At 32.9% G+C, this 15,984-nt stretch overlaps 1 protein-coding gene across 7 annotated transcripts in view; it reads right to left on the reverse strand.

The window, feature by feature from the left end:
• The window catches only part of BLTP1 (bridge-like lipid transfer protein family member 1), a 188,814-nt gene that overhangs the window by 115,881 nt on the left and 56,949 nt on the right, over positions 1-15,984 (reverse strand). For 6 of the 7 annotated variants that reach the window (XM_076010638.1, XM_012784188.2, XM_076010639.1 and 3 more), the window contains exons 21-26: positions 11,712-11,939; positions 10,767-10,904; positions 6,810-6,989; positions 4,658-4,786; positions 3,059-3,178; positions 2,121-2,401 (exon numbers count right to left, since the gene is read on the reverse strand). In XM_076010638.1, coding sequence (XP_075866753.1) covers positions 2,121-2,401; positions 3,059-3,178; positions 4,658-4,786; positions 6,810-6,989; positions 10,767-10,904; positions 11,712-11,939 — 1,076 coding nt within the window. The remainder of the gene's footprint in view (positions 1-2,120; positions 2,402-3,058; positions 3,179-4,657; positions 4,787-6,809; positions 6,990-10,766; positions 10,905-11,711; positions 11,940-15,984) is intronic. The other variant, XM_012784187.2, reaches the window with a different exon arrangement.

Below are 15,984 nucleotides of genomic sequence, written 5' to 3' on the forward strand. Positions count from 1 at the left end.
CAATATAAATCTCAACAGGTTTTTCTTTAACTAGAAAAACAGTCTTCAAGTTCTTCTGGGAAAGTTAAGAGATAAAAATAACTAATTATTAAAATAGAGAAATGAATATGTATTGGGTGTAAATTTTTTTCTCTATATTTGAAAAGCTATTTGAGGAAGAATCTATTTACCACCTTACCTAGATTAATACACACACACACACACACACACAACTCTTATTAAATCCAGATGGATTCAAGTTTTATGTTACTTCAAAAAGTGAAAGAAAAAAAGAAGAAAATACAGTTGCTCTTTGATTACTAGCAAAAAAAGAGTTTTCTCAACTACAAGAAATCACAAAGGGAAAGACTGACATATTTAAACACATAAATTTAAAATCTGTATATGAGAATAAAAACAAAATTAAAAAAGGAAACTGCAAAATACTAGCAACAGGGATCACAAAAGGGTGATAACCTATAAAGAGCTTTTAAAAATTGGTAAGAAAAACACAAAACCCCAATAAATAAATGTGCATAGAATATAAACAGGCAATTCACAAATGAGGAAATCAAAAGAGCTAACAAATATATTTTTTAAAAGTATTAATCTCAGAAAGAAATAAATGCAAAATAAAATAGAAATACCACTTTTCTGTTATCATAAAATGCTTAAAAGTTAGCAAAGGTGCAGTGAGACAAGGACTGTCCTAAAAAGCCATTGTGGATATAAACTGAAGTAGTATTTCTGGGAAATTTGGGAATGCATATCAGAAGTCTCAATATTTAACTCATTCATACTTCCTTCTGGGAAACTATTTAAAGGAAATAGCCAGAAAGTGTTGAAAAAGATTTTACATGTGAAAATGTTCCTCTCCCTATTATTTATAATGGGATATTTAGAAACTAAATATTTAAAATAAGGACAATGGCTAAGTAAAGCATGGTGTATTTTTTTGATGGTGTATTAAAAGAATCTTTATAAAACTACCAATCATGAGGGAAAATGCTTAGGATATATGTTTAACACAAAAATACAGAGTTTAAAAGTGTAAATACAGGATGATTTCAAGTGTAAAAAAACATAGCAAAAATCCTGGAAAGAAGTATCACAAAATTCCATGTGTTGGGGTTATGATCATTATTGACCTTTGTTTCTTAATAGTTTCCTATATTTTTAGAATAAGCATATATTAACTATATAATGGCAGAGATGAGGATGGAAAAAATCATACTGTTATTTAAAAAAGAAGTGATTCAGCAAGAGGCTCTGACAACCTTTTAAAAGACAGATAAAATCATTTCTTAAAGACCAGTGGAGTTTGTTTTTCCATTCCTGTGACACTACACTTAGAAGAATGGGCTCCAACTCCATCCAGGATAATGTAAGTATCATAAAAATAGAAAAACAAATATCACATGTACTCACCATTAAATTGGCACTAATTGATCAACACTAATGTGTACATATGGGAAGTAACATTCACAGGGTATTGGGCAGGTAGGAGGGGGAGGGTAGATTGGGTAAATCCACACTTAACAGATCCAATGCTTGCTGTCTGGGATTATGGGCATGCTTGTTGGGCAATTCATGTAACCAAAGCACTTGTACCCCTGTAACACTTCAAAATAAAAAAAAAGTTTTTAATGTACACTTTATTGTCAACTATCTCGTAATAAAGCTATAAAAAGTAAAACAAAACAAAACAAAATAGAAATACACACATTTAGTCTTCCCTGTAGAGTTTGGAAGGCCCATAAAAGGAAGAGTTTTGTACAGTATGTGATGATAGAATGGTAGTTTCTAGGAATGATGAATTGGAATGAAGTGTTGGGGTGAGAAAGAGTTATTTGGGGACCAGTAATTTAAACTTGTTTCACTGTTGAGATACATAGCATGGACTTAGAAACATATCAAAAAATAATGTTATTACCAGCAACCACATCATTGTTAGAGATGAGATATTTGATATATTTGCTTAAATATCAGGTCCTTATATATTCATTGAGGTACACCAGCACAACTATATTAGGTCTTTATTTAAAATGTTCTTATTCCATTCCCACAGAATTTCCTCTATAATTATCTAGCAATATTCACCTGAACCTGAGACTACTGCCCTTCTTAAAATTTTCGCTTACCTCTTAGTTCTGGCATCATGAGTTTCTAAGAAATGTCTTTGTGCCTCATGTTTGGAATGATGATCAGCAGCTAATGCAATATCAACGGTAATGAGTCCTAAATTGGCTGACCCAGCTTCAAGCCAATAGGCCCTTCGCAGCACTGCCGGCTGAAGTCCAACTCTGCAATTATTTAATTGCTCAATGTACTGTCTCACTTGGAAATCCTGAATTGCAGCACTTATTCCTTCCCCAACCGATTGATTATGGAGATTACAGTTTGCAACCCGAATTGCGCCCATCTAAAGTCAAATGAAGAAAATGAAACAAAACTGTAATTTCTGTATGTTTAGGTAGCTTAGCCTAAGCTACAGAATAGGTGATCATTTCAAATAGACTAAAACATAGGCAGAAAAAGAATGGAAAAAAAAAGAAATAGGAAAGAAAAAAGAAAAGGAAAAAATGAAAAACAGAAAAAAGGGAAAATCGAAAAGTTAAATACAGTAACAGAATAAAAAGACATTCAATAAAAAACAAAAAAAGGAAAAGGAAAATGAGAAGTAATGAAATCACAGAAACTTCACAAGGCTTGATGTTAAATTGCAATCCATAAAACAGAGTGGCAAACAAATGTTTTCAGGAGCCAGGAAGGATATACAAATGTATTAATACAAAACTTAAAAACATTTAAAACCAAATCTTTTAAAACTACTACCGGTTTATATCCCTGCCATAAAACAATGTTTTAATAATTCAATTAGGGTAAAAAAGTGGTGAAAGTATGCTTTAAAAAATATAACAATGGAAGAAAACATGGATGAGTAAAAAGTAGAAAGCTGTGTTTTAAAATTTTGTGGTAGTTTATGAGCTAAAACATAAATGAGTATTGTATTTCAAGAAATGGAGGTTTGGTTTAGTAAAGAGGAAAAAGAACTACACTGGCCTAGAAAAACACTTACCTTTACATTTGTAGCACAACCATGCTCCACAATATAAATATCAGCTCCATCTACTGCTAAACGAGTCATTGTATATTTCAGATCATCTGAAGTTGGACAAGGCCCAGGAATACAACTCAACTAAAATAAAAAAGGATTATATACTTAATTCATCACAAAAAACTCATTATTTTGCTACTTAAGTAAATTTCCTTATTTAAATAAAAAATTTGGTTATATGTGTATTTTTAAAAAATCAAATTTCATTCTTTTATAATAAATGAAATCATTAGCAGTTAAAATGTTACCAATTAGAAAACTAATAAGAAAGCATATACCATTTTCATTCAAAAGGAACAAGCAAGTCTCTAATTGATAGAATACATATATAACTTGTTATTGAAACTCACAAAGAATAAAGTAAACTGATAAAAAGACAATGTCACAGGTCTATAAGAATTACATAAGAGTTTAGAGTTGTAAGATTTTCTTATGAGCACCACACCCAAGTACATTTGTTTTCATACATACCCACAAATATTAATATATCAACTGTAAATTTTATGATGATATCCAGACAATCTACACCAATTTAGTTTTATTTATAAAACATATATTTGGTAATGTTTAGGTTGGAAGAAAATGTGCATATCACCTACTTCAATGGATTTCTTGAGGAAATGGCAGCCCTGAGTAAATTACTGGCCCAATAGCATATAAATGCTCATTAGTGGCACAGTCAGAACTAGAAACAGGTGTCTTGCAGTATAGTCAATGTTTTATACTGATATATTTTCTCCAGGCAAAAACAGATTTTAACAGACAGGAGATCACTGGTTGCCTACAGCAGAAGCTGACTACAAAGCAACACAAAGGACTTTTCTATGATGATAGAAATGTTCTATATCTTCACTGGTGGTATTGGTCACACAGGTATATACAGCATTTGTCAAAACTCAAACTGTACAACTTAAAAGGGGTGAATTTGCTGTATGTATATAATGCCTCAATAAAGTTTATTTTAAAAATTTTAATGCAACATAAAAGCTTTGAGTTAAAAAAAAAAAAAGATGAAGAAGGTGGAGGCATCTAAGAGCATGTTTGAATTACCCATAAGAATCAATTGCCTGACATATATAACTAAGAAACTAATTCTGAGGAGCCTGGCAATATGTTTATAACAAGAAAAAAATAACTTTTTTATCACCAATTATATCTGTTTCCTTTACTGTCAGTAAACAAGCATAGGTTACACATTTTATTTTTGGACATAAAATTAAAAGCAGGATTAGTTACTTTCAATTCACAGTAATATAATAGCAAACAAATATAGCTTGATTAGTAAAAGAACAACAACAAAAAAGGAAAGACACAAACAGGAAAGAACTAGAAAGAAAAACTAAGCTGTTAACAAAACTTATGTCTGTGTTGTAGAGTAAGTTATTTTTCCTTTTTGAAACTGCCAAGTTTTCCAAGATTTCTGAAATGAGCATACTTCCAGAATCAGGGGAAAAATGTGTTCTTCATAGTTAAGTACATTTGATTTAAGCTGACACCTCAATTTTTTATTTTTAAAAAATGCATAAATGTTTATAATATTGCTAATGTATTTTAACATACCTTGGATTCACAGAACCGACGATCAATTCCATGCTGACATATTATTATTGATTTCGGTCTTTCCAGTTCATACTCCCGACATACCACATGAAAAACAAATGTCTGTCCCCACTCCAAGAGGCATGCCAGCTACAGATATCAGTGACAGGTTGACATATTATTAGCATTCTAAATAAGCATTCAGAGTTCAAAAGCTTATAAAGAATATTAACATGGCTCAAAAAACCCTAAATGCTGCCTTAAAACTGCTGCTAAATAATCCACTTGGTTAGCCAATGATTTTTCTACCTTCACATCATTTATAAGTTTGTGTTACCTTTGATTTGTGAATGACAAAATGCATTATCAAAATGAAAACTCATTTCAACTGAAAATTTTCACTGAGCAACTCTGAAAGCAAATAATTTTATTCAAGGTTGTATCTTTCCTCTTATACAGCTAACAAAATTCCTCCACATAGAAAAGCACCTAAAATTCTCTAATAATAAACCAAACTTTATTATGAAATTTGAGTATCTAATTATCATATTGAGTTGTAATTTTTTAAAAACTAGGTATTTTGAAGATTAAAGTACTTTTGTTTATGTAAAGCTTAATATATTAATTCTTCAAATCTTGAATTTAAAAAAAATCTTAATTTTATAATTAGAGTTGTTAAAAATAAAAACATTGAGGGACAGGTATACAAGACATTATCCCTCCAAAGAAGCATACAATTTAAACTCTTGAAAAACAAATTTCACTTTGAAAACATACAAAAAAAATAGAATAAACATAAAAGTACCTATGGATTCAGGCACCACATAGAAAACAGTGATACCAAGATTCTATGCAGAAGAAAGAAATGTGTCATCTTATCAAGACAATTTATAAACATATGAGATTCTAGCTGTCCTTAGAATAAAGGAATTGTGTCCAGTCTTGCAAGATCAGCATGGCTTTATTCCCTTGTTAGGAAACAAGCTGCTTTGTTATATGCTTAAGTTTTTACTTGTATACTTAGGGACAGGCAATGGGAGATAAGGAGAGGACTTACTACAAGTTACAAGCCCAGTTGAGCAATTATTCCATTGCTTTTCTATTCTTTTCATCCATTTTTATACATTTCATTATACATTTATTTTCACCCATTTTCAAACTAATAATTATACATTCTAATATTATATTGAGATGCTATTCATCTCCTTAATATCCTTTTTCAATTCCATTCATTTTCCTAGAATATTAATTTTTGCTGCCCTCTGATAATTTCTTCCAGGTATACAAGGTACCTGGATTCTTCATTTACCTTCTTGTTGCTACTACCCAATCTAAATTGTATGTTTCATATCCATTCTGTAACTTTTTGTCAAAATTGAATATATACATTTCTAAAACCACATTTCAGTCTTCTGAAATGCCTAGATAAGCACTGATATTATAATAAATATATGACTCAACAGATGAAATGTTATAATAATATGGCAATTCAACTAAACTTCAATGGTCAATTAGAACTAAATAATCCTTAAGGCCTCTGAGCCTTCTAAGGAGTATATGGAACAGGGAGCCTGGGAGAAATTTATCTAAAGCATCACACTCTTAGCACTCTAGACCAGATTTACTTACCAGTAAATTCACTTTTATTTTTTTAAAACAGCCTCCACATCTCTAAATAGCAGGTACAAATCATGTTATCTTGCTTTAGGACATGATAAGTAAAGAACTGTGCTACTCAATTATTAGCATCATTAAGGGCTGCTTTTAAATTCAACTTAAGAAATATACAAGAAAGCAAAGTTCTCAAAAAATTATTCCATATACTAGAAAAAGAAGATTATTTCAACAGTGGAAGGCCAACTAATATAATTTTAATAATACATTAACTTGATTTCTAGAACAGTTCTTTCCCCAAAGAAAGTCTTGGATTCTTATAAGTACTATAAAGAACTACATAACAGTACACCCATCAATTATATGTGGTTCAGAAAAGTAAAACTTCTCTGATTCATCTATAGCTAAGAAAATTTCAAACTGCAAGAATGACTTCCATAACAATGTCATCAGTGGAAAGGCACCAAACATTCAAACATGCATACAAGTTATTCTTGGGAAGGTGGGTAAAGAAAGGAAAAAGAAAGTCAGTCAGGAGATAGTACTCTGAAAATCATACCTGTGGTGTTGTGACCTTAGCTGTAAGGCTCCCAGCCTGCACATCAATTAGCCACGCATATTCTAAGGAATCACTTCCTAAAGGAAGACCTTCTGCTGAGAACATAGCATGTGCTCTCAGCTGGAGACCTGACAAATTGATGTGACCTTCCCTGAGAACTTCATCCACAGGGGGTCGCTGCTGAAAACAATAACAATTAGACTGTAAGAAGCACAAGAAAATCGCATTATAATTTCTAGTTGCTTATCTCCCCCCCCCCCACACACACACCGAGATGAATAATAAAGTCATGCTATCTGGAAAATAAGACTTCAGAATCCATAAGCTCTGAACACAACCTTGGACCCACAGAAGGGTATATCCAAAAACATTAAGCTTCTTTAGTGACAATATCTATGAAAGCCCAACTACAATGCAAGATAGCTAAGTCCTAAAAAGTATACAGATCTCTAATTGGTAACTACCTCTATGAATAAAAAGAAACTACAGTAGCACTATGACAGGGAATATGAGAGGCCAGTCTTTTGTAGGAAAGCTAGGAATCATGAGATTAAAATATTAAAAAGAAAAGAGAATAACAAAGATCCTTATAAGACCATAAAATGAAGAACTGGGGGTAGAGGGGAATCAACATCTACATAGATTCTGAGGACTATGTAAATAAAAGAAGGATAGTTTTCTCTTATAGAGAATAATTACACACTCACTACTAAAAAGTAGCATACATTTGAAAGAGAAAATTTCTAACACATATTCAGAGAAATAAAGGGGATGGAACACTAGTTCCATAGAACATTAAGAATACAGCATCAAATAAGTTTGGAAATGCCCTATCCATCAGTCACCACTTTCTGTTGAATCTACCTCCCAATCTCTCACAAATGCACTGACTTTCTTCCATCTTCGCTGCTGTCATCCTGGTCCAAATGTCATTACCCCTTGCCAGGACCACTGCAAGGCTTCCGAGCATTTACTTTTTACATCTCTCTGCTTCATACTCTACCACCAACCAGAGATCTTTTAAAACTGCAAATCTAAACATGTCCTTCCCTCTAGAACATTGCATGCTACCAAAGCACTGCCTATTTCTCCTTGCAGCACCTTTTACACTTGAATTTATCTTAACTTTAATTTCCTCAATATTTAATTTTTCCATCAGGTTCATTGTGGTAAGGACCATTTCTGTCTTGTTCACCAAGTATCTCACTGCACCTAATAAGAGTGACCACAAAAAAGAGATGGTGCTAACTAGACAGATTTCCTTATAGCAAATGTTCTCAGAGCCTCTAATACATAAGTATCCACTAAGACAGTTCACAGATATTTCCCAACCTAATATTACCATGGTAGTCCTCTTCATGTGTAGGCCATCTCACAGGGTTAGTGTTCCCTGCTTTCAACTCATCTTTGGACAAATATTCTTTATTTTTGAGGATAAGCAGTGAATCTAATTTATAAGGAGCTTTTAAAAAGAAATTTCAAGTAGTGACAACAATAATAGTTCTAGAAGCTCTTTGATAGATTTTTTTTATTGTCATCCAAGCTGAGTGACTTTATATAAAATCACCTAACTGTCCCAAGCATTAGTTCCCTTACCCTTTATCTGAGGGAATTGGAAAGGATCGTCAATAAAGGTCTCTTCTGGCATTGAGATTGCATAACTCTCAGTATAAAATTTTTATGAATTTTTTTTTAGTTCAAAAATACATGTGGACCTTGGCCTGTCCTCCTAAGATGTAGCCTACATAGCACACCAATAAGGATTACACTCTGAAGTTTTCTTATGGTTTCCATCATGTTGTGGGTTGAATTGCGTCCCCTCAAAAGGTGTATTCAAGTTCGAAGCCCTGGAATCTGTGAATGTGATCTTTTATGGAAACAGGGTTTTTGCAGATATTATATAATCAAGTTACAATGACGTTACAATGAATTAGGGTGGGCCCTAATCCAATATGACTGGCATCCTTATAAAAAGAGAAAAACTGGGACACACAGACACACAGAGAGAATTGCATTAAAGATGGAGGCAGCAATTTGAGTCATGTATCTGCAAGCCAAAAACAACAAGGATTGCTGGCAACCACCAGAAGCTAAAAAGCAGCAAGGAAGGATCTTTCCCTACAGCCTTCAGAGAGCAAATAGCCCTGCTAACACCTTGATTTAGAACTCTGAGCTTCCAGAACAGAGAGAGAATAAATTTCTGTTAAGCTACCCAGTATATGATACTTTGCTATAGCACTTCTATAAAACTAATACATAAGATGACCACAAAGTAAAAAGTGTGTGGTTTCATAAGTAGGACACCATAATCCATCCTTTACCTTAGATCCTTCACCTTGAAGCCCTGAGTTAAGACTAATGTTACCAGGAATAAGCAGCTACAGGTGTGTGACCCAGATTTGAGCCTTGGGAGTAGTCACAGTGTGAAGCCTCCTACCATGTAAGAACATTAGAAAAAATTGGGGGGGAACAGTCACATCAACACTATAAAATGTAAGCAAGTTAAGTAAATAAGCAAATTTCAAGAGGATATATACACTGTCTTTGGGGTAAATTATACAGTGCTAATGACCTAGGAAACAAAATATCACCAGACTCCTACCAACACCTTGATATCTCCACCCCATGAACTCCTTCTCTAATTCCCAAATAAATCTTACTTTATAATTCAGTCTCTCCAGAAGTTTGTCATACCTCTTTAATAAGCATTAATGTGAACCTTCATAAGGAGCTCAATAAAAATGTTTTTTTATGTCTGGTAAAGCCTTTTGAAAGTGTAATGATTAAAATAAAAGTTGAAGTTCGACCAGGTAATCATAAGAAACCAGGGATACTCATCTACAATTCTCAGAACTCACCCATAAGAAGAGATTTTTCCCTTTTACCTTTATTAATTTTCTCAATAGACTGAAAAAAGGAGATGAGTTCCCCCTCTACACACCTGGCTCCCAGAATAAAAAACAACCAATTCTAATGACCCACTAATTACAGAGAGAAAGACAAGTGTTATTTTTAAGATTTCTATGGCAAGTTAAAGTATTATGCAAATAAAATCTTTGTGATGACAGAATAGTTCTGTATCTCCATTTTGGTGGTGGTTACATGAATCTACACATGTGATAAAATGACCCAGAATTATGAACACACATTATACCAAAGTCAATTACTTTGTTTTTATACTGTACTGTAATTACGTAAAATATTTACACCGTAGAGACAACTAGGTGAAGGGTGCACATAGGATTTTTCTGTACTATCTTTGAAACTTCCTGTGAATCTATATATATTTCCAAATAAAAGTTTAAAACAGGAAACACATTCTGTGTCAAAACAAAAACAATGCCTCATTCATATTAAGTTTTACCTATTACTTTCTCAGCTATGCCAAATATACATATATGAAAAAGAAGTCTATGAAGAAAAATATAATCAGCTATGATAAAAGAGTGAAAAGAGAGTATGCTATTTTAAATTAGATAATCAGTTACTACTATAATCCATACTAAATGGATCATCCATTAATGATTTTTGAGTGTCAGATACATCTTCCTGGTTATAATTTTACTCTGCCTTATATTGGCGCAAAAGTAATTGCAGTTTTAGCATTGTTGAAATTTGCTGTTTGATGTTGTAATACATTCTTAAATAAATGTGGTTCTGTTACACATCATTTTAATGTGCATTTCTCACTTTACGTTTTTTTGTTAATAACATTGCTTGCTGTTTATATTTATTTTAGACTATGGAAATCATGTTAGACAAAAAGCAAATCTGAGCAATTTTCTTATTTGAGTTCAAAATGGGTTATAAAGCAGAAACTTCTTAATACAGTTAAATTAAAAGTCTCTAATTTAAGAAGCTATTTATTCCAAGCACAGAAGCTAACACATTGTTTTGACTCCACAAATCTGAACAGTAAGTCTCTTAAGTCTCTATTACATCTCACTTTCACATTACCTGATAGTTATCACTGACAAACACATTGAGGGGTGACAGGATAAGTTGCAGCATGGTCTCCCTAAATCCTTTTTTCATTTCAAAACACAGTCTTTCCAAGAAAGCTGTAGGGCATTCAGGACCATCAGTAGTTCCATGCTAAAGTCAAACAAAATACCATAATCAAGATATAGAAAAAGTGGAGAGTTAAGGAAGTATAGGACACTAAAGATTACACTTATTATGATTAAGAGAATTTGATTTTCAAAAGGAAAAACAGTGCTTGCTGACAAAAATAACTATTCCGTACCCCAGTATGGACATTAGCTGCACTAAGCAGCCAGAGTGACTCTTCTCTGTACAACACTAGGTACCTGACATGGAGTCAGTATGCAGCCCAATGCTCTAGGGTCACTACGCCCCAACCAGTCTGGCCCTGCTCCACAGTCCCTGCGTTCTTCATTCCAGGTCAGCCCCAATAGGCCCAACAGGCATTGTTAGAGTGAACCAGGGTACTGTGCTGGATCCAAATCACACAATTCAACCTTCAGGGTCAAGCCTAAAACTTTTCTGTAATAGGTCTACGGTAAGGCCCCAGACTGGTCTGGGGTCTGTAGATAAAAAGCTAAGAAAATATGAAGTCCTGAAATATCCATCAGGCTCATTACAACTCAATGCAACAACTCAATGTCATGATACAACATCCTGGTAGTTACACAGAACAACAAAGAAGGAACTAAAGTGAAAGAAGAAAAATAGTAAGTAAAATTATCAATGATCAATTAATCATATTATGAGGGAAAATAAGTTAGAATTAAAACAATAAAAGAGCACAAAAACTTTTTAAGCTGAATTTTTTTTCTTTTTTAAGTGTGTACTGTATGCATGCACACATACACACAGAGTTTCCTGTGCTAGGTAAATGATATAATATATTGCAGATTATTTTGATATGTAAACACTTACAACGGGAAGACGCCCATGAACTTTGTATAAATTAACAAGTACAGTAATATCCCAAGGACGCAAGGTAAGTGGATGAATTGACTTGGCTGAATTTTCATTTTCCTTCTTGTCATTTTCCATTCCAACAGCAGTCCACCCAGAGCTGGATGATGTTGACAATGACAGAACAGGACTTGAAATAACCTCTTCAAAATCCATATACATGTCATCTTCTCCAAAGTAGTTTTCCTATAAATATTAAGAAAAAACAAACTGCTATCAAGAGATATGTAATAGGTTTACACCATAAGTCCAAAATTTGTAAACTATGTATTTCCCTAACCTATTGAATTTGATAAATAGTACCAGGTCTATTTCCTTAAAATAAAAAAAAAATTACATATATATTTAAGGCACACACATAGCTGCTTAGCAAATAAATATTGTGTAACAAAAAACACAAAGTGTTACAGAAGTTTGTAGTAAAGCTTCACACTACCACCCCAATTACAGCAAAAACTCATAAGTTAGGTCCTCAAAGAAACCTTTGACAGTTTGTATGATTCAACAGTTTCAATCTTTGCCTCTCAGAGTTTTGATGCAATACCCAAGGACATTCTTTGGGGAAAACAGATCAATTCATAGAAAATCAATTTGGCTAAATCCAATTCGGTATATACTATGATTCACATATTCCTGTTGTAATATTTGTAAGGACTGTTGTAACAGCTTTAATAAAAATATCCAGTTTTGGTTATTAATGAGATAAAAGCATGTGCTATGAACAGTTATGAAAAAAAACTTACTTTTAATAGCTTGTCTTGTTTTTTAATGCAAAAGTATTTCAACTGTTTTTTTTTTAATATTTTTTATTTCAGCATATTATGGGGGTACAAATGTTAAGGTTACATATATTGCCCATGCCCCCTCCCCCACCCCAAGTCAGAGCTTCAAGCATGACCATCCCCCAAACATTGCACATCTCATTCATTATGTTTGTATATACCCACCCCCTCCTCCCGCCTACCACCTGCCTAACACCCAATAAATGTTATTCCTATATGTCCACTTAGGTGTTGATTGGTTAATACCGATTTGCTGTTGAGTACATGTGGTGTTTGTTTTTCCATTCTTGGGATACTTCACTTAGTAGAATGGGTTCCAGCTCTATCCAGAAAAATACAAGAGGTGCTATATCACCATTGTTTCTTAAAGCTGAATAGTACTCCGTGGTATACATATAACATATTTTATTAATCCACTCATGTATTGATGGGCACTTGAGTTGTTTCCATTCAAATTTTTTTTGCATCAGAATTTCAATTTACTTTTAATTTAAATTCTTCTGCTTTCATATTAATTCTGAATTTAAATTTTACCTATTTGATCTCTCAGTAGTAAACAAAAGTTGTTAAATATTCCTGTTAACATTGTTACTATCTGTGAAATATTTGAATCAAGTATTCTGGTAAATTCTGCAGTTTGTTTATCAACAAATCTCTTTTCTGGCTAGGTTTATGAACATCAGACCATAATATCTTTTCATAGGAAGGGATGGTGAAGGGCTTAAAGTCACACTATTAGTGGGAGGACTAATACTAAAATCCCAAATCTACAGACTCACAAAACCAGTGCTTTTCCTTCTATTCTCTACTGCTGTCTACTTCTAAATATTAAATAATGCAGATGCAACATTAAATTTGCCTGAAATCTTGATAACTGTCCTTATAATCCAGAATCCATAAACAAATTTTAGTGTAAAGGTAAATGAATAACATAAAAATAAATAAATAAAAAGTAAATGCTAAATTCCAACATTAAATTTTTAAAACTAAACATAAATGTCTACTTGAGCTTGATATAATTAAAAACCTAAAGTTATTCACAGCAATAGTACTTTCTTAGATCATCTGAGAAGCCTTTTCAAAGTATACATGCCATCCCAGTCCTGGAGACTGTTTCAGTAGGTTTGCACTAGGCATGGAGTTCAGAGTTAGGTGTAAAATGGAAAATTTCTTCGTGATTTTATCTGCAAATAGCCTCCAGACACAATCACCTCTGTCCCATGTTCCCTCTAAACAGCACATCTAAGGAGTCAATGTATACTGATTATGTTTCAACACACTAACATTTACCACAAAACATTTACCAGCACTTATTTTAGCTAATTGTTTTACAATCCTAGCCTACAGATCTCTTATTTTTTTTTTTTTTTTTTTTTTTGAGACAGAGTCTCGCTTTGTTGCCCAGGCTAGAGTGAGTGCCGTGGCGTCAGCCTAGCTCACAGCAACCTCAAACTCCTGGGCTCGAGTGATCCTTCTGCCTCAGCCTCCCGGGAAGCTGGGACTACAGGCATGCGCCACCATGCCCGGCTAATTTTTTATATATATATCAGTTGGCCAATTAATTTCTTTCTATTTATAGTAGAGACGGGGTCTCGCTCTTGCTCAGGCTGGTTTTGAACTCCTGACCTTGAGCAATCCGCCCGCCTCGGCCTCCCAAGAGCTAGGATTACAGGCGTGAGCCACAGCGCCCGGCCAGATCTCTTATTTTTTAAAAATTCTCTTGTAGTCTCTTACAATTTTAAATCTAAAAAAAAAAAAAAATGCATATTCCTGTAGATTATTACAATTAAAAGAGAAAAGATTCTCTTAGGTCCAATGTTAAATTTGCTACTAAATCAATCTCCATTTAATTATCTGAAACAGAAAACAATTCACATCAAATCCTTTAGTAAACACTGACTGACCAACATAGTAAGGGATATTTACTAATTTTTATTAAATATGTCAGTGACTATGTTTTTAAGTAGTTTTAAAACACTAGGAGTCTTTTATGAGTTAACACGTTCACACCTATTGAATATTATCAACAAAATGTACTTTTAAAATGGTAACTCCTTTAAAAATATAGTCTCATGTTAAATGTTTAATGCTGGGTGTGTGATTTTTTTTTTTTTTCAAATATGTGAATTCCAAATCTTTAAGAGTTAGTTTCTTAAGAAGTCACTAAAAAAAAGAAAATTCCAAACAGTTGACCAAAGTATAAAGCAAGTGGTAATACATTATGGCAAACTTTTATGGTACTTTAAGACTAATGAATGTACACAAATATTTACAAATATAAATAAAACTTCCATTTCCATTTTATGGTAGGTGGAAGGCAAAATTAAATTATCTTTAAAATAAATTCTAAGCGACCCCAGAAAAAAATTATTGTATGATAGAACAGGGAAAATGTGTTCCTTTGTCAAGGTTGCAGCATGCTTGAATTTAGGAATGATAAAGTATATTTTCAATTTATTTACTTAAAAATGATCTTAAATTTTATTTTCATAAAGATATTTTGTTATGTGAGTGCCAAGTAACCTTCCTCAAGTAAGAGGAGGCTGCCATGTTTTCCCAGGTAAAAATTTGTAGTTATTCAGTGACACTCATTTATCAAAAAAAAAAAAGAAAAAATTAGTAATAGTTTACAAGATGATAGCTAATAAAATCACAGAAGCAGGTAAAAAAGCCTACAAGTACTGTTTTCAAAATTACTTTTAAAAAAAAAAAAGGAAAATAGTCAGATTTCTGTCCAAGACTATTAAAACTATTTTTTAGTAAGAAAGGCACATATGCCACGTATACCTTTAATCCACAATTACTATTTGTTACCACTGACATGCTGTCACTGTGAAGAGTAAGATTTCTTTTCTTCCATTAACAAAAAAAGTAATAAGACTAAAAGAAGTCAATTCAGAAAAGTAATATACATGGTATTGTTATTCAACCTTATATCCATGACAAAAGAAATGACAAAGTTTTTTAATATAACTGAGATGACTTAGGGGTAATATTTAGAGTTGCTATGTTGTTTAAATTGGCAGAAAACCTCTCATTTCCATAAATTGTCCTAATAAATTTTAATGCATATTCAGTACATTTTCTTCTTAGAATCCGTTACAGTGAAAATGCCAGGCCCAGTTTCTCTTGTGGATTTTGAAAATCAGTTTTTCATATAGTCAAACAAATATGCAGTGACTTTTTTTCCAAGTTTATCCTTTATAATTTCTTAATGTTTAATTTTTATGTCTAAGGAAACACAATCTCAGGTACATGAACTTTCACATTCCCTTAATTTTTTTTTCACATATACAGTCATCATGTATGTGACGTTATATGATATGACCTTTCCTTTTTGGGTCCTGCAGCAGAGTGAGGGGTGCTCATACTGTACAATCCCTAACTGCAGGCCCTCCCTAGTGCTGCCTACCCAGTGACTCCAACAGAGCAGGACACACCCTAACGTA

Source organism: Microcebus murinus, chromosome 15, assembly GCF_040939455.1.
Source record: "Microcebus murinus isolate Inina chromosome 15, M.murinus_Inina_mat1.0, whole genome shotgun sequence".
In the NCBI taxonomy this organism is placed as follows: domain Eukaryota; kingdom Metazoa; phylum Chordata; class Mammalia; order Primates; family Cheirogaleidae; genus Microcebus; species Microcebus murinus.